Source organism: Grammomys surdaster, unplaced genomic scaffold, assembly GCF_004785775.1.
Source record: "Grammomys surdaster isolate TR1022 unplaced genomic scaffold, NIH_TR_1.0 165, whole genome shotgun sequence".
NCBI classification, from domain to species: domain Eukaryota; kingdom Metazoa; phylum Chordata; class Mammalia; order Rodentia; family Muridae; genus Grammomys; species Grammomys surdaster.
The window spans coordinates 8,652,228-8,678,171 of NW_021604613.1; the positions used below are offsets into that span (position 1 = coordinate 8,652,228).

General features: G+C 39.2%; 2 protein-coding genes across 3 annotated transcripts in view; both read right to left on the reverse strand.

The window, feature by feature from the left end:
* Gtf3c3 (general transcription factor IIIC subunit 3) overlaps positions 1–17,124 on the reverse strand; it is a 44,192-nt gene extending 27,068 nt beyond the window's left edge. For both annotated transcript variants that reach the window (XR_003711221.1, XM_028765803.1), the window contains exons 1-8: positions 16,968–17,124; positions 15,960–16,071; positions 12,723–12,907; positions 10,004–10,127; positions 7,149–7,340; positions 5,883–6,048; positions 2,845–2,992; positions 2,352–2,424 (exon numbers count right to left, since the gene is read on the reverse strand). Coding sequence is in view for 1 of the 2 variants with exons in the window: in XM_028765803.1 (XP_028621636.1) it covers positions 2,352–2,424; positions 2,845–2,992; positions 5,883–6,048; positions 7,149–7,340; positions 10,004–10,127; positions 12,723–12,907; positions 15,960–16,071; positions 16,968–17,069 (1,102 nt within the window). In the remaining variant the exon portion in view is untranslated. The remainder of the gene's footprint in view (positions 1–2,351; positions 2,425–2,844; positions 2,993–5,882; positions 6,049–7,148; positions 7,341–10,003; positions 10,128–12,722; positions 12,908–15,959; positions 16,072–16,967) is intronic.
* A 5,374-nt stretch (positions 17,125–22,498) lies between these two features.
* On the reverse strand, positions 22,499–24,834 carry CUNH2orf66 (chromosome unknown C2orf66 homolog). The gene is made up of 3 exons (XM_028765708.1): positions 24,755–24,834; positions 23,808–23,934; positions 22,499–22,678 (listed from the first exon to the last, which is right to left on the reverse strand). The coding sequence occupies exons 1-3, from the start codon at positions 24,832–24,834 to the stop codon at positions 22,499–22,501; spliced, it is 387 nt and encodes a 128-aa protein (XP_028621541.1).
* Positions 24,835–25,944: the final 1,110 nt, after the last annotated feature.

Sequence of the window (25,944 nt, forward strand, 5' to 3'; positions counted from 1 at the left end):
AATTTTGCTCAGTCAAGACCTAAGCTCCCTGAAGGCACATACCACCAAGTCTACCTGACTCAAGGCAGTGCCTACAGCATATTCCTTCTGTAGGTGGTATCTACAGTCACTCACCTACAAAGGACTAACTAATATGGTCATTGTAATGAGCTCTGTGACTTCTAAAATGGGATTCTACTTAGATATGAGTTCTATATTCCAAATACTAGCATCCTGGTCTACTGTTTGTATCCTGGTCTGAATGTTTATATTCATGTCCTTAGAAAGAGGCCTAAGGGAGCTCCGTGTCCTCACAGCAAGATGGTAACACATCAAATCTCTCATGCCTTAATCTTTACACTTCCAACCCTCTATAATTTTCTATTTCTAAAGTATTTTGATACAGCATCACAAATAACTATTTAATGGAACACACTTAAGGATACACTCAGTGTAGATGTATAAATTAACAATCTTGGTTTCTACATCAAATTGCAAAGTAAAAGTCAACTTTCTGTTGACTATAAGATGTCTGTCTCAAATCAAGAAACTCTAGACTCCTGCAAATCATAGCTCTGCAGAGCCACACTCTCAATAGTAGATTAACCAGAAACTGTATCAGGTATATCTAAACCATAGCAGGGACTCAGGAAACCATGGGAACTTGAACCTCCAGGTGTCATCTAAACCACAGAAATCACCAGCTTCAGAGGGGATCCCTTCAACCAGATAACCACAGCCTGAGCAAAACATTTAAACAGGCCAACAACTTGTCAGTAGTAAGAAATGTGTTTTATTCATGTGAGAGAGAGAACATGTAGTCCGTCCCTACAGCATACGCAATACATTATTAGATAACACCTAATTTAACATTATTTATCTATTTAAAAGGGCTTGTCTTGCCAGATATGGGGCATGTGCATATAGTCCCAACACTTCAGAGGTAGAGGCAGAAGCAGGAGGATTTCTAATTCTAGTCCAGTATGGGCTAACAGAGAGATTACCTTTTAAAAACAAAACAAAAATCTTGGTGTGGTATCACATGCCTATAATGTCAGCACTTGGGAGGTAGAGGTAAGAAGGACCATTTCAAGGTCATACTTGCTGCCTTGAATGTTTGAGGCCAGTCTGGATAGGCTACAAGAGATTGTATTTAAAAGGAAAACCACAAACACAAAAGGCTGAGGATGTAACTCTGTTGGTAAAGTGCTTACCTAGCTTGCACAGAGAACTGGGTTTGATCCCCAGCACCAATGAAAAGAGAAGTAGTAACAAAAACCTGTAAAGCCAGGGACAAGAGGATCAGAAGTTCAAGGTCACCCCTGGACACGCTATGGCCACAAAAATGACAGATCTTGTTACAACTCAGAGGAAGTCACACATGTTAACATTTTCACAGAATAGGTTAATGGGTGTGGTGTAAAGATCACACAAGAGCTGAAAGAGACCCAGCCAAGGCACAAAACTACTCAGCTCTGTGATTTTTGCATCCTGAGCAAAATCACACGGGGCAGAACAATCATACCAGTTTCTACCTTTGAAAATTACTAAGTTTAAAGTAGAATTTTCAGTAGTAGATCACTTAAAGCCCTTTTTAGGAATGCCTAAGGTTCCGATCTATTCAGTAACTCACTCTCTTCTAAGAATAAGGAGCTGAGCCAGGCAGTGGTGGCACACGCCTTTAGTCCCAGCACTTGGGAGGCAGAGGCAGGCAGATTTCTGAGATTGAGGCCAGCCTGGTCTACAGAGTGAGTTCCAGGGCAGCCAGAGATATACAGAGAAACCCTGTCATGAAAAAAGAAACAAACAAAAAATAATAAAAATAAACAAATCAAAACAAACAAACAAACAAAGAATAAGGAGCTGAGTATGGGGATGCACACCTATAATTCCAGCATTTGAAGGCTAAGGCAGAAGGATTGCCATGAGTTTGAGGCCAGCCTGGGTTACATGGTAAGTTCCAGGTTAGACTACAGAGTGAGATCCTATCCACACACACACACCCCAAAAAAACCAAACAAACAAACAAAACAGAATAAAATAAACATAAGTAAGTAAAATGTAACAGGGACCAAAGAGAATCGGCCAGTTCAGATGGACATATCAAAACAAAAACCCAAACCATTTTTTTAAGATTGCTTATAAACCAAGAGCTAGTAATCTATCTCAGTGTAGAGTGCTTGTCCTTCAGGCACATGGCTCTGAATTTCAGCCCTAACAACACAAAAATAAAAGAAGAAAAATCACTTAAAAGACAATATAGACTAGAATCACGCTGCAGACAATGCTCTGGAAACCTTACCAACTCAAGACCCCACAGCATCTAACAAAAGAGGGCTATGTACATGTTGCTGTACGAAGTTAACTACAACCTTTATTCTCTTCTGAGGTGCCTTCTTCCAAAGTTTCTTTTTCTAGGATAATTCCAGAAAAATCTGTAATTACCTAAAAAAAAAAATAGAGAAATAAAAGTTATATAAAAAACCTTTTTCTGAATATTTATTTCGAATAGTTTTTATAACATAAAATAGTATTGAAAAATATAGTCCTTTTGAAATAAGGAATTCTAACTGTGAAACTTTAACATTATTATTATATGTTGACTAAAAACTAGAGATTTATCTGTCTGACCACAAACCAACCTCCGTTCTCCAACAGGAGTAGCTTTAGTAAGTCCTGCTATCTTTGTGCTCTACAGGAGCAATATCATTTCTATTTCACATAGGATCTAGAGATCTATTACTTCCTCATAGAGTTTGAATATAATTTAGTTTATAATTTAAATGATAAGATGCTAATTTCTAAGCATTTCTGGAAAACAAGAACAGGTTTATACCTAAGACAATTGCACACCAACATTCCTACCTCCAAAGCTTTGTCATACTGCTTGTTGGAAATATATAATTCAGCTGCTATGTTAACATCTTCCATGGAGACTAAGCCTTGGTGTTTTGAGAAAGCTTCTTCAATTATGTTTATAGCTGAAGTACTGTCATTGGCCTCATAGTAGCTCCTTAAAAAAGGGAGTGGAAAGTGAACGCATGGTTAATGCTGATTACAAGACTCTCTGTCTTGTTTAGGCCCTCTAACAATTCTAAGTTCTCTGAATTTTAAAATACACAACATACTATACTTATAATTTTCAAACTTGTTTGTGATAGGCTGGCACCAGGTACTATCAAAAGAAAGAGGCAGGGTTGATGCCAGTGGAGGAAAGAAGGTTCCTATAGTAAATATGGCAACAGTAACACTGTCACTTCACCTGACTCCACTCAGAGTTTAGTAACACTAACCCTTAAATTCAGAAAGATATGCCCACAACAACTAGGAATAAGATTTACCTTGTTTTGTTAAAAGGGTATTTGAGGAAAAAAAAAGTTAGCCCAAAGAACACAATTATATTCTTTTAGCAGGCTGTATAGTGTTTAGTCAACACCAGAAAGTAAACTAGCATGCGTGTGTATCCTCCATCAAATAACTCTAACCCGTGACTCCCACTCCAGTAAAAAAGGGAAAGGGCTTCATGAGAGCCTGATCCATCTCCCTGATCACTTTATCAGCTCTAGGACTAGTCCTCAGTGTTGCTAATTTGTCTCCATCATTTATCAATGTGATCTATAAAATATATGACTGTTATTAATGATTAAAATCAGATATATTAGGGCAAGGGATTATGCATTATGCACAGTAAGAAAGTGAACACATAACCTAATCTACCCATAAAAATAGAGAGCTGCCCATACTATGGCCTTTAGCAACCAAACTCCTTCCCTTGACTCCCACAAGGAATAACAGGGACACATGAATTCTTTCTTACGTGTGTGGCCTGCAGTTTCTTTCTGATCTGTATTATTATTTATTGTTATTATTACCTTTTCACTTTTGAATAAAGTTTCCTTGCTACTGTGTAGACCCTTATTTTCAAAGCTAGAAACATCTGACCTGACCCACCATTGCTAACATAACCATTTGGCCAAAGAAAACCTCCAGGTAGCTAATCCTCATCACCAAGTCTCAGCTTTTGCGCCATGAGACCAGTCTGCAATGCTTCACATAGACGACTCCCCTGCCTCAATGAAGTGCTTTCTTCAGGAAGTCTAGAATATCACTTGCATCTCCTGGCTGTCTCCTGTCTTTTGCCTGATGTTTAAATGCTGGAATACTTGGGAGTCAGCCCTTCCTTAGAGCTTCTTTCAACTACCCCTCTTCCTTTCCTCCCCATACTTGAGCACATACACAAGCCTGTGCACATACATGTGCACACACAGTTCTCACACCAGTACATTCATCTTTACATGAACTTTAAAGTTACACTGAGAATGTGATTACTTTTTACTACCTATTTCTTCCCGGATCAAGCTATGATTTTCTCTCCCAACTATCATTTCAGTAATTTCCTAACTAGTCTTCCTGTCTCTCCCCTTTTCACTCTTCAATTTTTGCTCAAAAGAGCAACCAAAATTGAGGCACTTAAATTTTAAGTTAAATCACATCATTTTTCTACTCAAAGCCTGTAGTGGCTTCCAAACTATTCAAAGTAAAAGCCAAAGTCCTTACCATAACCCACAAAGGCCATCGCTATGCTCCTCTGACAGCTCTCTGCTGTGTTTACCTTACTGCATCCCCTTCCATCCTGTCCTCTGAACATACTCCACTCCTCTTTCCTAAGTACCAGCTCCCTTCAGCCAGGACCACTAGGAGACAGGGAACCCAGGCCTTCACTAAACTTGTTTTTAAAATAACACATGCCATACTTTGTACATCTATCACTGTTCCCTGTTTAATTTGTATCCATCAATTATCAATGTGATCTATAAAATATCTGACCGGTATTTGTTTGCTACCTATCCCCTTCATAGGACTATAATCTCCATGAGTGCAGAACACTTTGAACAGTTGCTTGGTACTGGACATCCTGGTTCCTAGTACAATGTTTATGTGTCAGATACCCTCAATGAATACTTCTGGAGGGCAAGGGACCAAAGCAAGGCCTAATCAGTCAACTGGCCACTGCCTCTCCTCACATAATACACAATATATATATGAAAAACAGACTGATCCTCACGACTCCTCAGCTCCCACTAGACTAGTCACTGCAGTAGCTACAAGTGAACTGCAGAGAATCTGGGAAGGCCCTCAGTGCTCGTCAGCCATCAACTCAGAGTTGCTTCCCTCACCTATAAAAGTGTATCTACTGCTCCTACATGACTGTCCTGAGAGGGTAAGGGGCAGTTCACAGCTAAAAAGCATCAGAACACAAGTCATTAGATTAATGGGCTAATCCTAATATGCTAAAATCAAGACAGCTAACCCAGGATAAAATGCTGCATCGTACTCTTCAAACAGAAAGAACAGCAGAAAGCATCTGAGCCAAACGCTTCCTGCTTTGTTCTTCAGCACAACATATTAGAGAAGAAAATGCTGTACAGAGTATTCTAAAATAAACCTGTGACAGTAGCATGTCACTTAACATACTGTTCGAGTACTGGTTCAAGATAATTATAGAATATTCCAGATTACAAACATTTTATTGACACATCTGCAATAAAAAAAATCATTTTAAAAAAATCACAAATATATACAACTTCCCCTAAGTTATAGAAGCCTGGCATTGTAATGTCCTTGAGGAGCACACCTTACTTCTCAGCTTCTGAGCATTGAAGGACAAGCTTATGGACAGAACTTTCTAAACAATCATGCAGTTGACACACAGGAAACCAAAAAGCACCAAAATAAAAACAACAGCAATAACAAAAGATCCACTATAATTGGGCAAATATAAAACATAGAAAACAAAACTTTTCTTTGGCCCTTAATGCAAAGTACATTCTATTTCAAATAGCCTGGATTTGCAAAATGTCTAGTAAGGGCCTATATTTACATATGTTTAACCTCAAACTTACTTTGCCATATCTCTAGCCAACTGCATAAAACGTTCTCCATCAGACGGAGACAAAAGATTTAAAATACGCCTATAGCCGTCCATGGCCATTTTATGATCACCCATCTGTTCGTAAAGGCTTGATCTCTCCCATAGGTAACGGACATTAGTAGGTTCATATTTAAGAGCTAGAAAGAAAAAAGAGATAAAAAATTACATATTTATCAAAAGAGGTGTGACTTACCTCAAAAGTGTAATAAACACTTTCCCAGTAAAAACAAAAAAAAAATTCTATTTATTCTGAATATTTATTCTATTTATTCTGAATAAATCTTATAAGTATTTATTTATTTATTCAGAATAATTTATTCTGGAATAAATCTATCTTCACAAGAAAGATACATTTACTTTGTACACTAATTCTTATTAGTCACTCAAGTCATAAAGTTAACAGCCTGAAAGCACACCGAGCTCAGTAGGAAATCTAAAGCAATGTTCAGTCGCCTAGCTTTGTACTACATTTAACACAATATAAAGTAAGTCACAAACAAACATGAGAACAAAGGGCTCCAGATATATGCCATAACAGACTGTAAGAAACACGTACATTTGGACTAGTAGAATAACTCAGCAAACACAAGAAACAGCCTATTATGTACCTAATAATTCTGCAACACTCCTCTATAGCTCAGGGGAAATCACAGAAGATGAGGTGGAAAGACTATACAGAGCCAGACGGCTTGGATACCTGCCATGAAACAGTATACCCTGGACATGGCATGAAAGATGCAACCTTTTGCAATATGGTTGCCTAAATAAGACCAGCATAATGACAAAACTAGTTGATAAGCTAAAATGGATAAGGAAAATTCTGCATAGTTCCATCCTTGGATCTACAGGTGATCAATGGATACTGAGAAAAGGAAAATCCGTCTCCTCCAGGGAAGAGGGAGGTACTGTCCTATCCCAAGTGGTTACCCCTGGACACATGTACATATAAGTCAAGCTAAGTAAAGTTAGCAGGTTCCATGCACACAGGAACACACGCTAATGAGCAGGTGAGCATGAACTGAGAGGGTGCCGTGAGAGGACTGAGGAACTGGAGAGGGAGAGAAGGCAGGAGTGATAGAGATACAATTCTCAAAAAACAATTAATTAAAGAGAAACAAATACACTTGGAGTAACAACATAATCCAAAAGAATAAATGCACTAATGACCCATTGTGTAACACCTAATAAACAAGAAAAATATTTCTTCCCATTTACACACGCAAAAAAATGTCATTACCTTTTGTATAGCAAAAAATAGCCTGCTTAATGTTATCTTGTTCCAGAGACATTTCTGCCAGCCTAACCCATTCTTCTGTGTCACTGGGATTTAAATGTGCTGCAATCAACTCAAACTGCAAAGATTTTTCCATGTCACCTTGATCCTCGTATATCATGGCAAGTGTAGAGAATGGCTCATAAGCCAAAGGAGCTATAATAATAAAAATAACATAAAATAAATTTCACTGGATAAAAGAATAGGCTCAAGCTGGTATTGATACTACAATTCAAACTATAGATATGTTTTCCAATAACTAAATTCTAAGTCATTCCAACAGAATTATAAAAACAATTCAACATAACTTTTCATAATATTTTCTTTATTTTCAAAAATTCTTAGCCATTTATTATTTATTATTTATTTTTGGGATGAACTCTTGCTACCTAGCTCAGGCTGATCTCAAACTTATTTGTAGACCAGGATGGTCACAAACCTGACATCTCCCCTAGCCTCCCTAGTCATTTTTAAAGCATTATTTTCTTTTAACAAAATACAATTTCATAAAAACCCTGCTTTCTACCACACCTTCTGTATGAAATTCTCATTAGTTAAGACCAAGTATGGCTTAAAAACTTGGCGATTTCACCCCAGGAAGCATCAGTCCTATCAGTGGGTTGAATCTTCATGTTTCAAGCTTCTGTATACAGAGGATGGATACACACAGAGTACTCAAACAGTGCCTTAGTCAAGGATGCCAAATGTAACGATTAATCTATATTTCTTAAAAAAAAAAAAAAACAACTCAAAAGCTGCTAGAAACTTTTCAAAGAATATTTCCCAAATAAACAGAAGCTGAAATAAATAATATTGGAAAGAAGAACCAAGCAATATATCATAAAGCAATGCTTGGTTAGCCCTATTTCTGATGGGTTGGGGAAATATGTAGGGGCCACAAGTTACCCTAATGAATAATCCTGGAAATTACAGTAAGACTTTTAAAAGGATCAAGTCTAACTAAAGGGGAATGTTGCAATATTGAAATAGTACATTAGTTGTATAACAGCTATTCAAGGCACTCTGCAGGGCAACTAACAACAACCAGAAAGTAATGGGATAGAAGCAATTGGTCACAATCAGTACTGAAGATGTCTTTCACCATATCTAAGATGTGCCATCTAACAAAGAGATAAAATGACAGACTTAAATATATGTTTAGCAAAAGATAGATTAAAATAATGTTGGATGCAACTTAGCTTACAGTGTAATGCTGCAAAATTTTCTTCATCATCAGCCAGAAGTGCAACATGTATGTGCAAGAGCTAAAGTGGCTTAACATCATGCTACACTTGATACTAAAACGCTATTACTGTGAGTGGTCTATAATTAAGCCCAATGAGACATCTAGGGAGTCCATACATATCAGTGAACAGTTGTAGTTTGCTTATTTATAGCATGTTTCTTTCGGAAAAACTAGTGGTGGCCACATTTGGATCACATTTATACAGTTATAAAAAAATAAAGATTTGATTTTGGTCATTCTTCAGACTTTGGGCTGTGGATGGCTTATACTGAAGTAATTGGCTACTTTTAGAATGTTACACCATTTAACTTAGGCTCCTTGAGTTTGGTAGGTTGTTAGGTGCTGAAAACTTAAAGAATGCAAACAAATAAAATAACCTTACTCAGCCATTATGAAATGAAGTATTTTGAAAGTTGTATCTCCAATCCTAGTTCATTCAGACTGACAACTGGCAAAACTTGTCATTCTAAGGAAATCTGATGATTAAATGACAGTGTGACATCCTCATGAGAAGTAAAAATGACCTGTGTGTCTTATGGTTTAAGAGCAAATTTTGAAACTTGGAGTTGTGGTTTTTCAGTTTGTGTACACTCACCCCAAATTGTAGTCTTTTGAGTTGTGTACACTACACGTTGGATAAGCCAAGGAAATTATTAACAAATAAGTATTTTGTGTGTATTTAGTGGTTGCTTTGTACTGAGAGAAAAGCTTTGAGGTGTGATTAAATCATAAAACTCTGATTCTATTTGGGAAAAACAGGAAAAAAGATGCACTTAATCTCTAGCTAAAACAGTATAATTTTTCAACTTTTACCCTTAAATTATAATTTCAAGATGTTTAGACATACTGTATCTTGTGTTTGATGTGTTCCCCCCCCAATATTATGGTTTATTCTTTAATGCCTTTTAATTTGGATATAATAGCTTGTACTTTAGATTTTGGTTGCTATCTTGCCAAAATAAGTGTTACTGTTTTTCAAGCTTGATCCCCTTCCCCAATTGTCTTATTTAAAGAGAAAAGTTAAACTCAAAAAAATAGTAATAATGTAGCACTGCCTAAAAAGCAATAAAAATATCAAAAAAATCTGAAGTTTATCAGAATGTTCTTCAATGTGATTTTAACATAATACAGTCACCATTAAAAAAAAAAAAAAAGAACAGGGCTCAAGGCATAACTGAGTTGGTGTAGGGCACTTGTCCAGAGTGTAGAAAGGTGTGGAGTCAATCCACAGCACAACTGAGACGGATGGATGAATGGATAAACTGGCTGACTTAAAGAGATTAATACTATCAATGTCTAAAACTCCTAAAATGAGAGGTGAAAGGAGAGGGAAGGGCCAGGAAGAGTTAAAAAAAAAATAGTACTGATTTTCACTGAGGCACACCCTGTGGTTGAATCACACCCTGTGGTTTTTCATTCTCTATTCATGTGAAAAGTGGCAGGTTACTAATACCACAGTCACCTCTATCTTCTGAATGGACTTTATAAATAGCCTAATCAAATGTGTTCCCATTTTTTAAAAGGTTAACCAGTTAAATATTATTGTCACCAATAAAGCCCCCTCAGAAATCACCTTGTCTTATGATTTCCATGCACATCAATATGGCCTCTTCATGTTCTCCTCGAGCAAAGCGAATATTGGCTTCACCCATGAGACCTCTCAGGGCTCTGGGGAGTTTACTCCGAGGCCTCTTCTCCTGTCCAGAAGGAAAACAACATGGAGACTAAGAATAAAGTTCAGACTTCAACTCCAAACACTCATATACAACACAACGAAGACTTCTCTCTAAAACTTCCTAATCTTCTAAACTCAGAACTAGGTACTCAGTAGTTAGACTTCTGATGCCTTAATAGTTAAATCAAATTACACAAAGCAAGTTAAAAGTCAAATGCAGGAAACAAAATTATTTTATGATACTCTACAAAGAGGAGCACCAAAGAAAGTAAAATCAAGCCGGATGTAGAGGCATACACCTTTAATCCCAGCACCTAGGAGGCAGAGGCAAGTAGGTGGATCTCAGTGAATTCAAGGACAGCTTGGTCTACAGAGTGAGTCCAGGACAGAGAAAGCTGTTACACAGAAAATCCCAGTCTCAGGGAATAAATGAGTGGCTAAGAAATATCAAGAAGTGTTCATCATCCTTATCATTAAAGAAATGCAAATTAAAACAACTTTGAGATTTTATCTTACCTAGCCAAAATGGCAAAGATCAACAAAACAACAGATAACAAATGTTGGCAACGAATGGAGAGATGCGGAGGCAAGACCTTTCACTGTTGGTAGGATTGCAGACTGGTCTAGTCACTCTGGAAATCAGTGTGGAGAATCCTCAAAAAGCTAAAAACAAATCTAGCATGTAACTCATCTATACCATTCCTTGGCATATGCCCAAAGAGCATCCTACTCCACAGATAATTCCTCGGCCATGTTAACTGTTGTTCTATTCACAGTAGGTAGAAAACAATATAAATGTCCTTGAATGGATGAATTAATAATGAAAAGGTGACATATATGTACTATGGAATACTATTCAACTATAAAGAAAAATGAAATCATGACATATGCAGGCAAATGAATAAAACTAGAAAATATTATATTGAGTGAGGTAATCCAGACCCCCAAAAAACAAACATCACATGTTCCTTCTTATTTATGGATCCTAGCTCCAAATCTTCAGATGTGAGTATATAACCTGGTGTAACTACAGGAACAGGAAAGTTCACCAGGAAGAGAGGAAAGGTAACATCTAGAGACAGGAATAACAGAACAAGGTACTATGAAAGGGGAAATAGAAAAAGAAAGACTTCCCTGGAGAAGAGGGATAAGTTATGCAAAAGATATTTGAAGAAACCATGAGAGTCATAGTAGTTTCTTTTCTTAAAACATACAAATGTGTGTGTGTGTGTGTGTGTGTGTGTGTGTGTGTGTGTGTTTAATGAAGTTATATCATTAACGGGTGATAATGTTTCCCCCAAGAGTGATAGTCTATCTAACAAAAACTCCAATGTCAGGCATAGGAAGCTTCCTTTCAAGTTATTGGTCAGGGGAATAAAAAAGACCTCCCCCACACAAAAAACAATATAGGCTATTGCCATGACGCCTGGCTACATACTAGAAATTAAAGGTAAGACTCTCTTGCTTAAAGACAAAACACACTTTAGACAGGGGATGGAGAAATAGAGATAGCACTGACCTGGAAGACTCCTCCCTTATTATGAGAGGACTCTATAATATGAGAGAATAATATCCAAAATATCTCATAATATCCAAAGGCTATATTCTAAGCAGTCAACAGTCATACTCAGCTGTAAAGCCTAGAAACCACAACCATGACCAAAACAGCAAGACACTCTTAAAAATGCAATAATGGCACCTGCATATATTGGGTATAACCAACAGCCACTCTATTGGACTTATTCCTTTCACCAACAGGGTACGCATGCCTGGTACTGTGAACTTGGGCAACTACTCATAGCTGGTGAGACCATGGAACCTAGAGAGGCACTTACTTTCCTAAAGCAGTATAACATCTGTGCTCTAAATACTCATCCTCATGTCCACAGCTAAGCGAGGCTCTCACCCCTTATCAAACATGCTGCTTGCAGCAGAGGGAACAATTACAGAAAGTCAAAACACAGAGATCAGCTGACAGTCAACAATACAACTCCTATATCTAAGACTCAGGGAACACTGCAGAAAGGGGGTGGAGAGTGAGAACCAGGACATCTATATACGAAAGTGAAAATGCATTCATGAAACCTCAACAGTATAATTGCCTAAGTAACACCTAAAGACTGACAGTACCAACTGACATGCCAATGTGGATGGGGGACTCTCACAGGGCCCAGCCCTAGAAGAAGAGCTACAGGCAATCAACCTTGCTGAGAGAGAATCAGATTAGTAACCCTGATAGGTTACCAATCCCAAGCAATCAGCACTAAAAACATACACATATGAACAACACTAAATAAGCTCAGCACATTGTATTTATACACTTATCCCCTCTCCCTACCCAACATGTGCACATGCACGTGCGCAGTAATAACAAATGGAGCAGAGAGGTGAGGATGCAGGAGGGGTTGGAAGGAGGAGACAGAGTGGAAAATGACGTAAATGCAGTACTCACATATGAAATAAAACCAACTTAAAATGGAAAATGAATGACGGTAGTTGCCTCCTAGTTTTTGTTCTTACTGTTAAACTATTTCCCAAGCATAACTGAAAGCTTCCTTTGCAACGACTATATCAGTTTCTTACATTTTTATAAGTAGTAAAATAATTAACAGCATACTTTCATCATTTTCTTGGTTTCACGGTTGAGAACCATCTCCAACACAAACACATCGCCTGCGGTGGGTTGCTCTGGTGTCTCCTCCTCCTCCTCCTCTTCTTCCTCCTCTTCATCATCCTCCGCCTCTCCAAGCATGGAGGCAAAGACTTTGTGAACTGACTTACTCACCCCATCTGATGTTTCTCCTAAGGAAAGGGACATATTGGTTTAGAGAGGAAAAAAAAATCAATAAAACAACTTTAAAAAAAAAAAAAAAGCTAGTTCATGGAGTACAAATTCCTTACTACAGCAACAGACTTGAAATTGCAAATGCCCACTCCCCCCCCCAAAAAAAAAGAAAGAAAGAAAGAAAGAAAGAAAGAAAGAAAGAAAAGCTGTTGCAAAACATGTCTTTTATTCTGCAGGAATGGCTCATTTATCCTCTGCATCTCACCCAGATATACAAGCAAAATAAATAGAAAAATCAAAAGCAGATACGGTAACAGGTAAAAGCAGAAAGGGAAGACTTTTTTTTTTCTTTTAGTTAGTGGTATGTTGATCTCTGAAACCTGAGAGATGTGAATGAAGCTAAAAACAGGAAGACCCTGGGAGCTTGTTGATCAACAGATATAGCCAACAGGTGACCTCCAGGTTCAGTGAATAAGACTGAATAAGAATGGCCTCCTTAGGTTCAAATATTGGTCACCAAGAAGTGGCACTATTCACTATTCGAGAAGGATTAAGAAGTATGGCCTCATTGGAGGAAGTATCACTGGGGTTGGGCTTTGAGGTTTCAAAAGCCCACCCAGACTCAGGCGAGTGCTTACACTCCCTCCCCACCCCCACCACTCTAGGTCAGGATGTAGCTCTCAGCTACTTCCCCAGCACCACACCTGCATGTCACCATGCTCCCAGCCTTGATGATAATAGACTAAGCTCTAAAACTGTTAAAAAAAAAAAAAAAAAAAAAAAAAAAAATTAAGCCCCCAATTAAATGTTTTCCTATATACAAGTTTCTGTGGTTATGGTGTCTCTTCACAACAATAGAATAGTAACTAAGTAAGAAACCCTGTCTCAAAAAACAAGCTAGAGTGTGGTAAAGGAAAATACTCAATGTCCATTTCTGGTCTCCACACAAGTACACAGACACACACACACAAGAAAGGAAACGAAATTATCATTAGTCATAGAAGACATTATCATATTATATATAATCTGAAAGATTCTACATTCAAATTGTCAGAATACACAGTTATTTGGCAAGGTAATTAGATACAGGCTTTTAAAAAAATTATGTAAGTTGTAAGAAATTAAACCTAGGGCCCTGGACACACTATACTAGATAAGTACTCTACACTGTCATATCCTCAGCTCCCCTTTTCTTTTTGAGACAGAGTCTCACTAAGTTCAGGCTGGCTGGCCTTGAACTCATTCTGTAGCCCAGAATGGTCTTGAACATGGGACCCACCCGTCTGTCACAGCCTCCCTAGTAACTGGGATCACAGGACAGTTTTATGTACAGCAATAATGAACTGCAAATGATATTAAAGGGCCCAGGCTGTGTGGTAAGTAGAAAACGACCTTAAGAATAGGTATTTAGAAACATCAAGGAAGAAAAAGACATGATTCTAGAGATCTCATCTTCCCAATTTGTAGATTCTGGCAGATGTTGTTCAAAACTGACTTTTCTTCTACTCTGAGTGCATGCTTAGACTATCAAGAAACTCCAAAGAGTTCCAGGACAATCCTTCCTAAGGAACAGGGAACATCTTACATCTAAAGGACTGATGGGATAATTTCACCTGAGGCCAGTCAGTTCTCATGCACCAGAAATGAACTCAACCTACCCTATTACCACCCCATTTTTTCCCATGAAAGGCCTAAAGGGCTTAAACAGTAAGGCTGGCAGTCACCCAGTGTTATTGCTATAATACCTGAACCCCAGAGATTGTTTATTGAAGAGCTCTCTTTTCCCTGAGCAGATAAACAAGGACCCACAGGTTGTCAGTACTTCTTTAGCCCCTTTCCTACCCCACTTCCTTGAAAGATACTAAGCTCAATCCTGTCTCCTTGTTCTTCCAACATGGTCCACAAACTCAGGAACGAGTTCAGTTTAGCTCTCCAGCCAGGCTCCCAAACATGAGGCTATATTCTAATTGACATCAGCATCTCAAGTAATTTGACATGGGCAAACAGTATCCATGGTAAGGATGAGCATTCTGATTAGAAAAATACATAATCACTGGAAACTGATAAATATGCATACTCACTGACATACTCATTTAGGCTATAATGGGTTTAATTAGTTGGGATGTACAAGTATAATATCTGGATATGAAAAGCTAAAGGCTGTGTTCTTTCTGTTGCTGTGACAAAACAGTAATGACAACTAACTTAAGAAACAAAAGGCACATTTGGGTTAAAGGTTACAGTCCATCAGCCAGGAAAGCCAAGGCAGAAGCTCAAGGCAGAAAGCTGGAGGTAGGAACTGAGGCAGAGACTATTGGGGGAACATTGCTCACTGGCTTGGTTTCCAGAGCTCACTAAGACTGTTTTCTTAGAAACCAAGGATCACTTAGCCAGAAGTGGCAACACCCACAGTAGGCTGGACTGCTGGGCCCTCCCCCAGCAATCAAGAAAATGCTCCACAGACATGCCTATTGGCCTAAAGTTCCCTTTTCTAGGTGACTCTAGTGTGGGTCAACTTGACTAAGATCATGTGTCTGCTAGAGTGAGGCAGTACACCAAGAGACCTATGACGTGTGTGAAGTCCCATCCACCCAGCTAAGTTTGGTACCGCTCAGAAGAAGTATCCCATTGAAAAGGCCAATTTAGAAAATGAAAAGAGACCGTAAACAAATGGAGTCATCAATGCTCAACATCACAACACTGGCGCTATACGAAAACAACCATCATGTTGTACAATGACTTTTTTTTTTTTTTTTGGTTTTTCGAGACAGGGTTTCTCTGTGTAGCCCTGGCTGTCCTGGATAGACCAGGCTGGCCTCGGACTTAGAAATCCGCCTGCCTCTGCCTCCCAAGTGCTGGGATTAAAGGCGTGTGCCACCACCGCCCGGCAACAATGATTCTTTTAAAAATAAATATTAAGCTACTATGTAACAAACACCGATAAACCAGGTGATAAAAATAGAATATCAGTACAATAAAATACAAACAATAAAAAATAAAAAGCATTAACGTTTTTATCAAATCATTTTACTTAAGTGCTCTTAACATTTAAAGCCCGCAGCAACACACCTTCATTGGCGTCTTTGTCCTGGGATTTGATAGAGTCAATTCCTGATGATGATGGAACTTCAGAATCATCTAGGTTTTCTTTGGGTGATGATTTTCCTTTTTCCTGAACACTCTGTGATTGGAAAGTAGTTAAACAGTTCCAAAAACTAATTTGGATTTAATTTTCTCAGCCTTAGACAGGGCATTGCCTTATCTTTATAAAAGTTGATCCTCCCTTCATGATATGTAGAATCTAAATTTGAATAGTCTCAAAGTGTTCCAAAGTACTTAAGTCTTCAAGTTTATGTAAGTTATTTGCAAATACGCATAGAATAATTAAATACTTTAATGTCATTAATCTAAGACTTTAAATAAACCACAGAGTGCATAGAAGTCCATGAGTCAAGTAAGAAACCACTAGGTAACTTCAAAAGGATCAACAGATCTTTATGTTGTTCCCTTGGCCTTCAAACTAGTAAGAAACGATTTAAAGCTCAGATCTTTATTAAAATTTTAAAAACAAAGTAAAAAGGTATCCTCATTGTCAGGCAATTAGGTTTACTTTTATGTCTAAGAAAAAAATTACACCGAGACTCCTCAAAAATAGACGCACCAGGGGTATGTAGCTTAGCGATAGGGTGCTTTGTCCAGCAAACTGGAGGCTCTGAGGTTTGATCCCCACGACCACAATACAGATAACAAAAACAAAAGGCCTGGTTCCTACAGAGTGGTGCCCCACCACTGTCACAAACTAATTGCAAGATAGGTTTAGAACTAGTCAGACACTCTGGCTGTCTCCATTGGGCTAACATCGACTTAACACATATTAGGGGGTCAGGGGAGGTTAGCGCCCACCGAGGCAAGCTTTCGGGTGTGGAGATGTCTTTAGAGGTGTTGAGTTCCGGGGTGGGAGTGAAAATCGGATTTCTGGGAGAGGCAGAAGCTGCTGGGGGTCCCCGGCCCACCCAGGGCAACCTACGCTGTTTTAGGGAAAACAAGACTGAGGAGCACCGGGGCCCAGCGGCTCACTTTCTTCTCCCGGGTTTTTCTCTCTTCTCTCCGCCTTTCGAACTCTTCAAAGGAGATTTTCCCTTCCAGGTAGTCGATAAGTTCCGGGCTGAACCCCGACATGTCTGCAGGGTCGACACCACGCAGCGGGCCAGGAAAGCAGCAACACTCTCAGGCACTGCTGGTGTCTCGGAGAGACCGGACCGGCGTCCGCCCTAGAAACCTCCCCGGCCTGCGCCGCGGCCGCGCATTCCGGTTCCGCCGGCGCTCTAGGCCTGGTGCCTCTTCCCACGGGCAAGGGAGAATCTTTTAGACGCCAGCCTCCCTTGAGCTACCCGCTAGAGGAGTCTTTTGATCTGGGGATGCTGCACTGTAGCGGAGTGTTTGCCTGGGTTTCTATCTCTAATCCCAATCATCTTTAATGTCCCGACTATTCAAACTTTTAAAGGGACTTGGACTCTTCATATAGGCGTCTGCTGTATATCTATTACATACATCTCTCAAAATAATCCTTAGGGACCTATGAGAGAAGAAAAAGGGAGAAGTGTGGGGAGGGTGTTAGAACACTTATGATATGAAAAAGGGCAACACTTGAAGTGTGACGACTTGAGGGGGAAGGGCTTGGGCGTGGCTAAGGAGAGAAAGGGATGGAAGAGAGGTCAAACTTCAGAGGGGCAGGAAGGGAGGGCGGGCAAGCGTGATTATTTTCAACTCCTGGAGCTCTTGTGATTTGCTTCTTATCTTGTATTGTAACTATTTCTTTTTCTAGAGACACTACCTATAAACATCGAAGACATTAGTTTATGTGTCATTTTTATAAACCTGACTAACCTAGTAACATGTATTCTAAACACATTTGTGAATAAAGTTGAATGAAACTACAAGAGCCTTTGGAACTTTAGACAAAATTGAGCTCAGCATAGTCCTGGCTCCAAAAACCGGGAGCCCATCTTTGACTATCTTTATGATAATCCAGGCGAAGGGGATCTGTAGCAGGGTTGCAGAATCAGAGGTCAAGACCCTCAAGAGCAGGACTACCAGATGGCAGAAAACTATCTCAGTCACTGTGTTTCTCCTGAGGAAGGATCTTACACAGGCATGAAAACATACAGGAGCAGATGAAGTGTGTTGATGCTATCCCCAGGACAACTCTGAGGATTACTCCCCTGAAGTCTTCAGGGAGTTGGGGAACTGTGTCTAAGACCCTAGGGATGCTTCCAGACCCACTCAAAGCGGGAAAAGAAAGTGAGGGTGGCTACCTGGAAAGGAAAACACTCTCCTGAGACCCAAATACTTAGGCTGGTTTCTGTTATTGTTGGTTGCTGGGAAAATGGGAATAACAAGTCAACAGATACAGATGCATATTAAAGAGACAGGGCCTTGTAACCGGGGCTGGGAGAAGCTACATTCTGCTAAGGACCATCTACTGGACATGGAGGGGGTGGGGTTGGGTTTTTTTGTGTGTGTGAGGGGGTGTTTTTTTTTTCTTTTCTTTTCTTTTTTAAAGGTTGGAATATAGCAGAATGTCTTTTCTACTTCCTTGTAGTGATTTGTCCATTGGTGAGTCAGACAGCCATATTACCTTGAGATGAAGCCAAATTGATACAGCAATAATGAAAATACTAAGAAGGAACATTTTGGTCTTTCAGACTGATTTTTGAGTCTCAAAATGGAAAGGCTAAGGAAGCAGAAGATCGAACTTATGCCATGACAACTGAGTTATAAGAGCACAGAGAGGTGACTCTGTTCTTTCTCTTGTTAGAGAAAGACACAAAGAGTTGTGCTGCTCCTGGGGTGACCATTTTTCCATGGGCCTCTCACTCTTCTGGAAAAGCCTGCAGGTCTTTCCCCCCAAACTTCATCTTTGTAAATCAAAAATCATGAAAGTAGGTGTCACATTATAGGACAAGGAAACATGATTTTTTTTTTCTTTTTTGAGATAGAGTTTCTGTCTCTATCTGCCTCTCTCTCTCTCTCTCTCTCTCTCTCTCTCTCTCTCTCTCTCTCTCATCCTGACTGTCCTGGAACTTACTATGTAAACCAGGCTGGTCGTCACCTGCCTCTTCCTCTTGAGTACAGGGTTTAACGGGTGGGCACCTGGCCTAGATTTGTTTTCTAATCACTATAATAAAGTTACTATTTCCCTCTGAGGTGAAAGTTGGACCTGTTTCCCCTGGCAATCTCATAATAAGAAGAGAGTGTCCTACACCTGTGGGCCCATGTTCTCATACCTCCTTCAGTAAATCAAGACTGAGAACCCAGTGGGAGTGTGAGTCATGTTTCCTGCCACATCTGAGTCAGTGGATGGTTGTCTCTGATCTGGAATCTCATTGCCTGCTAGGACTGATGAAATTTTAGAAGGGTAGTATTTTGCAAATAGAATAAAAATCTCAACATTCTCAGAAACCCTTGGCCACACTAGATCCAGAACACAGGACAAGAGGCCACATCTTGGAAATAGAATTCTCACTGAAGAGGTTCAAAGGGTGGAAAGGCTGCCAAAGACCTATATAGATGTGCACCAAGGAACTCTTGACAGTCCATGGCTCTTGAAGTACACTTGCTTCCATTAGAGGAAACACTTCAACTCTGGACCTGCTGCGTACTTGTTCTCTTCCCCATGGGCTTTTAGAAATGTGTGTGGAAAGGTTCTGGTTAGCAAAATGGTGGGATGGAGTTGAAGGAGGTTCTAACAACAGTGTCTGAGGAACAAGTGTGCAAACAGTCACATGTTGTGAAAACAGCCTTCTCCCACTGCCAGGACTATACATTTATGAAACTAAACCAGTATGAGATTCACAGATACCCTGAGGAGGAATTTTTAAGCCGAAGGGTATATACCTTTGCCCTGTGACTTACAAGCTTACAGCTAAAAGTCTCCTGTGGGTACCCATCAGTTTCAAGGACTCTGAAATTCATAAGCATTCACCTAGATTAGAAACAATGCTGAGAAAGGAAAAACATGTCTCTAGTTACACTTAGGAACTCCATGGTAGTGAGGAACTTCTCACCCAGCCATTTACCTGAAGAAGCTGTTACATACTTCAATTAGGAATATCTCATTAATAATTGCTAATATTTTTGAAAGGTGGATAACAATCTTGTTAACTAAAGGGCCTTTTGCTTTAGATTACGTTATAGTTTATTTTATATTGTATGAAGGATGGAAGACACACTTGAATTTGACAAGTATTCAGTTGAACACTTGCTACATGACAGACATTGTGCTAGATTCTGGAGAACAACAAATGCATCGAATAACGGTTTCTGCTCACAAACACCAAACAGCCCTCCAGAGACAGGTACCTATGTGTGTGACTGCAATAAAACACACTAAGCCAGATGCAGAACTTTTCGCACAAATATTTTATTATTCATATTCAGCATCAAGTTGAGTCTATAAAAACTACAGTAAGCTGATTTGATTTATGATATCACAACAGTGATGTGTGAATTCTAGTACAATGTTTCTTGTTTGAATCACACAGAAAACATTGCCAATATTCCTAAAAAAACATAAACAGGAAACGTAGCTATGTCAAATGAAAACGTGGGAATTGGAAGGGCTCAGTATGAGCTATGACACAGGGAATGGCTTTGTTGGAAGGGTGGGAAATTCACCCTTTGCTACTGTTCCTTGTTGAGCGACTTGTATTTAAGGTAAGGTTGGTGTAAAGCTGGGATATTCGACATGGGACAGTTTTTTACCTTTGAATACAGCATACAATCATCTCCCAGAGACCTTGCAGCAACTAGAATCTCTTTGTTTTCTATTTCAGCTCTACTTGGTTATCCATGTCCCTCATTCAATACAAGACTAGTGGGGGATGGATTGAAGTCCACCATTTAGCACATGCTAAATGTAGGGCTTCCTCAACTTTTTAGGAGGGAAAAGGAAAAACAAATCCTAAATCTGAATCCCTATTACATATGATACACTGTAGCAAACAGGTCTGAATCTCTATTATTCCATACAATATACTATATTAAACGTATCCTGTTTTTTTAAAAAATGTTGCTAAAAATAGGTAATAAATATGAAGGACAATCTTCAATAAAATACCTAATTAGGAAAATTATCATTTCATTTCACCTGTGGTATTTTTGTAACTCCTTCAAATACATATAGCCTCCCACTCAATAGTTACAGTCATAAAAGAGAAAAATACTGAAATATGCATGTCAGTATCATATGTCCCAAAGGCCCAGCTGTTTACATGTAAAATCTGAAAATGTATAGCAACATAAGTATAAACTGACTAATATGGAAGGGAAAACACACACAAGACTTCAGCAGTAGTTGAATTTTCTATTGGAAAGCTCTTCTGCAGCTTTAACATGTTCACCTGAAAAAAGCAAGAGAGAGTCGCAGAGCAGGACAATAAAGAGCTTTTGGGAGCACAAAAACACACCTCCCCCCCCCCAAAAAAAACCTCATCAGAAATAGCCAAAGAGCTATTCAGAAACACCCTACACCAGAAGCTGTTTCCTCTATGAAGTTGAAGACTTCCTGAATGCTTTGTCTCCTGCCCTTAGACTCTTCTGAGTGCAAGTATTTATCTTGTTTTTCTGAAGTCTCCTATGAGCCAGAAACCCATAGTGAAGTGATGTAGCCGCATCCCACTTAGCACCCATTACAATTGCGCACCTAGAGCCTCTGCATGCAGAAAAGTCAGAGGAAGCTCCTTGGTGTCGATGTTCTATTCTTTCTTACTTTAGCGCAGCATTCAAGCACATGTTTCACGTGATAAATTCCACCTTTTTAGAATAATCATCATTTTCTGTCATCACATTTAAGAAAATTAATAATGGAAAGCCTTTCATAAATGCGGTAGAGAATAATGGTTGCTAACTCACAAGAAATCCATGTCCCTTTGGAAGAACGGGGAAATGAACGACTTTGATTATAATTCCATTGCCTTTATTGTTCAGCTAAACAAGCCAGAATCATAATGTTTTGAGTGTAACATACCTTCTTCTTCTAACGCCATACCTATTTATTTCATAAGAATGCAAAGAACTGAAACTTAAGTCTTAACTATAGACACTTTTTAAATGTTTCCCTATAAGGAAAATGCTATCTTTGCTGATATTATAACTTGTTTTTTTAGGTGAGAAAGTTCAAGATGAAAGACATGCACAACCCCTTTTCCCCAAAAGAACTAGTCGTCATCTAACTTCCCCATTTAGTCTAAGTGATCAGTTTAGCATATTTCTCTACCTATGATTCTCCATATAACTTACCAATAGGACCAGGTCTGGAAAAATACATAAATAAAAGTATGTGGTATTTCATTAATTTAAAAATCCTCCTAAGAGTGACAATTTTATGATTTTTAATGTACTTCTCTCTAGAAAGCAATTCTTCAATATCATTACTATCGTTTCTTTTAAAAACCGAGTATGAAATGCCTGGGTCAAATCTAAATATTTAATAGTGACAAGTATCATCAAAACTGAGGACTTAATTCTAAGAAATCTCTTCAAAATATGTCATGAGCTGTGTGCTTGGCCAGATCCTGGGACTGGAGGAACAGCATTTACCTGGGCTTTCAGCCTTTGTGGGAATTATGGAGGGAGTTTTTCTGCTCTTCATAGTCTGCAAAAGCAGAAGCAATATGTTCTGACCCGAAAGAGAAAGGTCTGGGGTCCTCATTCATAAAGAAGGTATTTGGAAGGTTCCCAAGTTCAAGTCCTCTGCCCTTAAAGTAGGCCTGGAGGCTTCTGAAAAACTAGAAACAATGAAACTGTTCAATACCTTATGTAAATGAAGATTTCAAACACTCCAAGCCCAGTCTGCATTTCCCTTCCTTTCTTCTTCCTGTGACTTAAACGCTAAACTGAAGAGCAGAATGCTAACAATCTAGACTGTCCCATTTCTTCCTGGCACTGCCTGCTTTCTGACATTTTGGTTCTCACCACACAATTCAGCCCTTTGGGTTGCAACCCAGGGGAAGTATAAATTATTAAGTCGCACTTCAGGCAGAGCCCCATGATAAACTACCCCTGAGCACCATGGTCAGAGATGAAACCAAACTCCAGGGAAATCAGCCCCATTTCCTCTCTGCTTGAGGAGACTCCAGTTACTGTTCCGCCTCACTTTCCACATAGCCTTTAGCTAATGAGCAGGTAGACACTGCACAGAGTGCTAATGACATGACTGCTTTAAACCTGTATTCGCTTAGTTCACATTGCTTTCTTTAGAAAAACTCCATTTGAATAGGCACGTCAACATGGTTGTTGATCTAGGCATACTTTTAAAAGAGTATTTTATTTATCTTTTGAATCCTATTTTCTAGATATCTGTTTGCTTGAAACTGAAAATAATGTACAAGTTCAACTACCAGCTTCTGCAAATAAATATTGTAAATGCTGTTGTGGGATAATCTGTTTTGGCATCTGTCCAATATATGCCTTACAAAAGGTGGTTCTCTCCTGCCTCCCCTCCTCCCTTTCTGCTCTCTCTGTCTCTTCCTTTCTTCCTCCCCTTTTTTCTAGGGGTCTAAACCCAGATCCTTCTGCATGTCATGCAAGCTCTTTGTAACCAAACTAAGTCCCAATACCATTTTCATACTGTGTGTATATTAAAAACCAGTGCTCTAACATTGGTGTAGATATAAGTTCACTTACAAATACAATGTGCTGTGTATATATAAACTCACTTCTAATATAAACTTGTTTCTCCACATAGAAACAAATGTAAGTTAGCTTACATTTAAGAAATGTTAGGATGCCAGCTACCAGGAGAACAAAATCTATTCCTGTCCTGAGGAGAATCTTCCCAGCCCTTGGTCTCCTCCTTATAATTCTTGATTGGTGCCAGCTGTACCCCTCAGCCAGTGCTCCCGGGTATGTTCTTACCAGTTCTCGGTTTCTGGGGTTGCTCAGTGGCTTCCAAGTGTCTTCATTTCTCAGTGTGGCTCCATATACATGGCTGGTCAGTACCAGGGCAGCCAAGAGCAGCAGGAGGTGTGCTTTGGACATGGTGCTGAATAAAAGAGGAAATCATGGCCACCAAGACAGTCAGAGAGAAGAGAAAGAAACATGGATCCAGAAACATTGAAAAAGAAATAGTATATTGGTTCACCTAAATTGTATAACCATTTTTAAGGTTTGTGTGCAAACGAGGCTCTCCAAATCTAGTGGATTCTCTTAAGGCAGTTCACAATGATGGAAGCCCTATATTATGCTGAGCAAATAATTGTGACTATACATAGAAAGTGTAGGTGTGCCGTTTGTATCTTTGAAAACAATATACGCTTTGTAGTCTCCAAAATAATGCAAGCTTTAAAATAAAAACAGAATCTTAAATGACCTGTATCTTAAGACAGCAGACTTTCTTAGTAGGAATGAAATGGTAGAGAAACACTTCAGCTGGGGAGATACCTTTGTGGTAGAGTGGCTGTTTAGCATTCACAAAGCCCTGGGTTCAATCCCAGTACTACAGAAAGGGAGAAAGAAAGATACAGAAAGAGGGGAAGAGGAGAGAAGGGGGATAAAGAGAAGGAAGGGGAGGAGGAGGAGGAAGACTAAGAATTTAAAACAACAAAAAGAATACTTAAAGTACCTTAAACTGAGAAATGCTCCGAGACAGATATACACATATGCACATCTAAGACAGACATACATATACCACAACAGCATAAGCAGAGATTATTTTTCAACTCTAGTTGTGACATGGAAGCTGAAACACAGAAAAGGCAATAAAGCTTACCAGGAGTTTGGCTTTGCCTGGCCCCAACTACGCTCTGCCAAGGACTCTCAGGCTCTTATAACCAGTGGACAGGCTGCTAGAGGGAGTCACTGACGTGAGCAGAGGCAGTTCAAAAATAATGATTCCGTTTTCATCCATGGCACAAAGACCCTTGAGAAGCGGATCTCCCAGCATCTTCAAGGATAACCTATTTATCTTTTAAGTGCATCAGCCGCTTCATGAACCACTGGCCATATTATGTGAGTTTTAAAAACACATGAGCCATGTCCATACAGAAAAGCAGCTCTCTCTTTTTCATGTTTAGGCTGGGAATATGATGATGATCTCACCTAATAAGATGTACTTTGAGAGATATTAGTTTTTAAATTAACAGCATTTTTTTTGAACAAGACTCTCTATTGCAAAAGACAAAATTGCTCTTTTTGACCTACACATGGTATCTCTTCTTAGAAATAGTGTCATGGTTTTTCATAATAGTCCATTCGAAAATGAAGCAAACAGATAGCATAGACTTCACAGAAAAATAAAAAAATGACTATACCTACAGCATCCCCTTGCTAAGTGCCACCCGAAGAAAATGGTAAGGTGGAGAAACCAGACTCAGTGGCTTGTGAATTTGCTTTGGTTCAAATGATTCAGAATGAAATTCAGGATAAGCTCTTTGTTGGGAAGGCCGGTAATCTGAACTGTAAAGTAGAACCAGTGGTTGTCATAGTAGTGCATGCCTGTAATCTCATTACTCAGGAGGTAGAGATAGCATGGTCACCCATTGAGGAACAGTGTAGGCTACATTTTGAATTTGAGACCAGCCTTGGATACACGAGACTCTGTATCAAACAAACAAAAATCTGGCTATCATTTTGCCACTTTGACCATGGACCACTAAATGTGACATTCTTTTGTTCATCTTTTGTTCAATTAGCAAATGCCTTTTTCTCTTCTCGTTCTTTTTATTTTCCTAAAACAAAATCCACTATGTAGTCCAGGCTAGACTCAAACTTTTTGCTTCAGTCTGGTGGGTACAGTAACTACAATGCACCAGATCTGGATCAATCTTCCTCAGTTCTTACTATGTGTGAGGCATTGCACTAAGCTCTGAGGGAAAAATGGTAAAGTCCCTGCCCCCAAAGACCAAAGATAGACAGAAGACAACATTTATTTCACTGTTATTCTGAAAACTGTTTAGTGGTGACTTTTTTTCATGATGCTGTCAGTTGAACCCAGGACCTGTACATAACAAGCAAACATCCTCCACTGAGCTTCATGCCCAGTCCTTGGTATTTT

Bases quoted from the DNA above. Each gene is read 5' to 3' on its own strand.
- CUNH2orf66 (XM_028765708.1), bottom strand. From the start codon at position 24,834: ATGCTGGGAGATCCGCTTCTCAAGGGTCTTTGTGCCATGGATGAAAAC. The intron at 23,935-24,754 runs GTCAGTGACTCC...TCTTTTATTCAG, and splicing joins TTTGAACTGCCTCTGCTCAC to CACCATGTCCAAAGCACACC. The intron at 22,679-23,807 runs GTAAGAACATAC...CATTGTTTCTAG, and splicing joins ACCCCAGAAACCGAGAACTG to TTTTTCAGAAGCCTCCAGGC.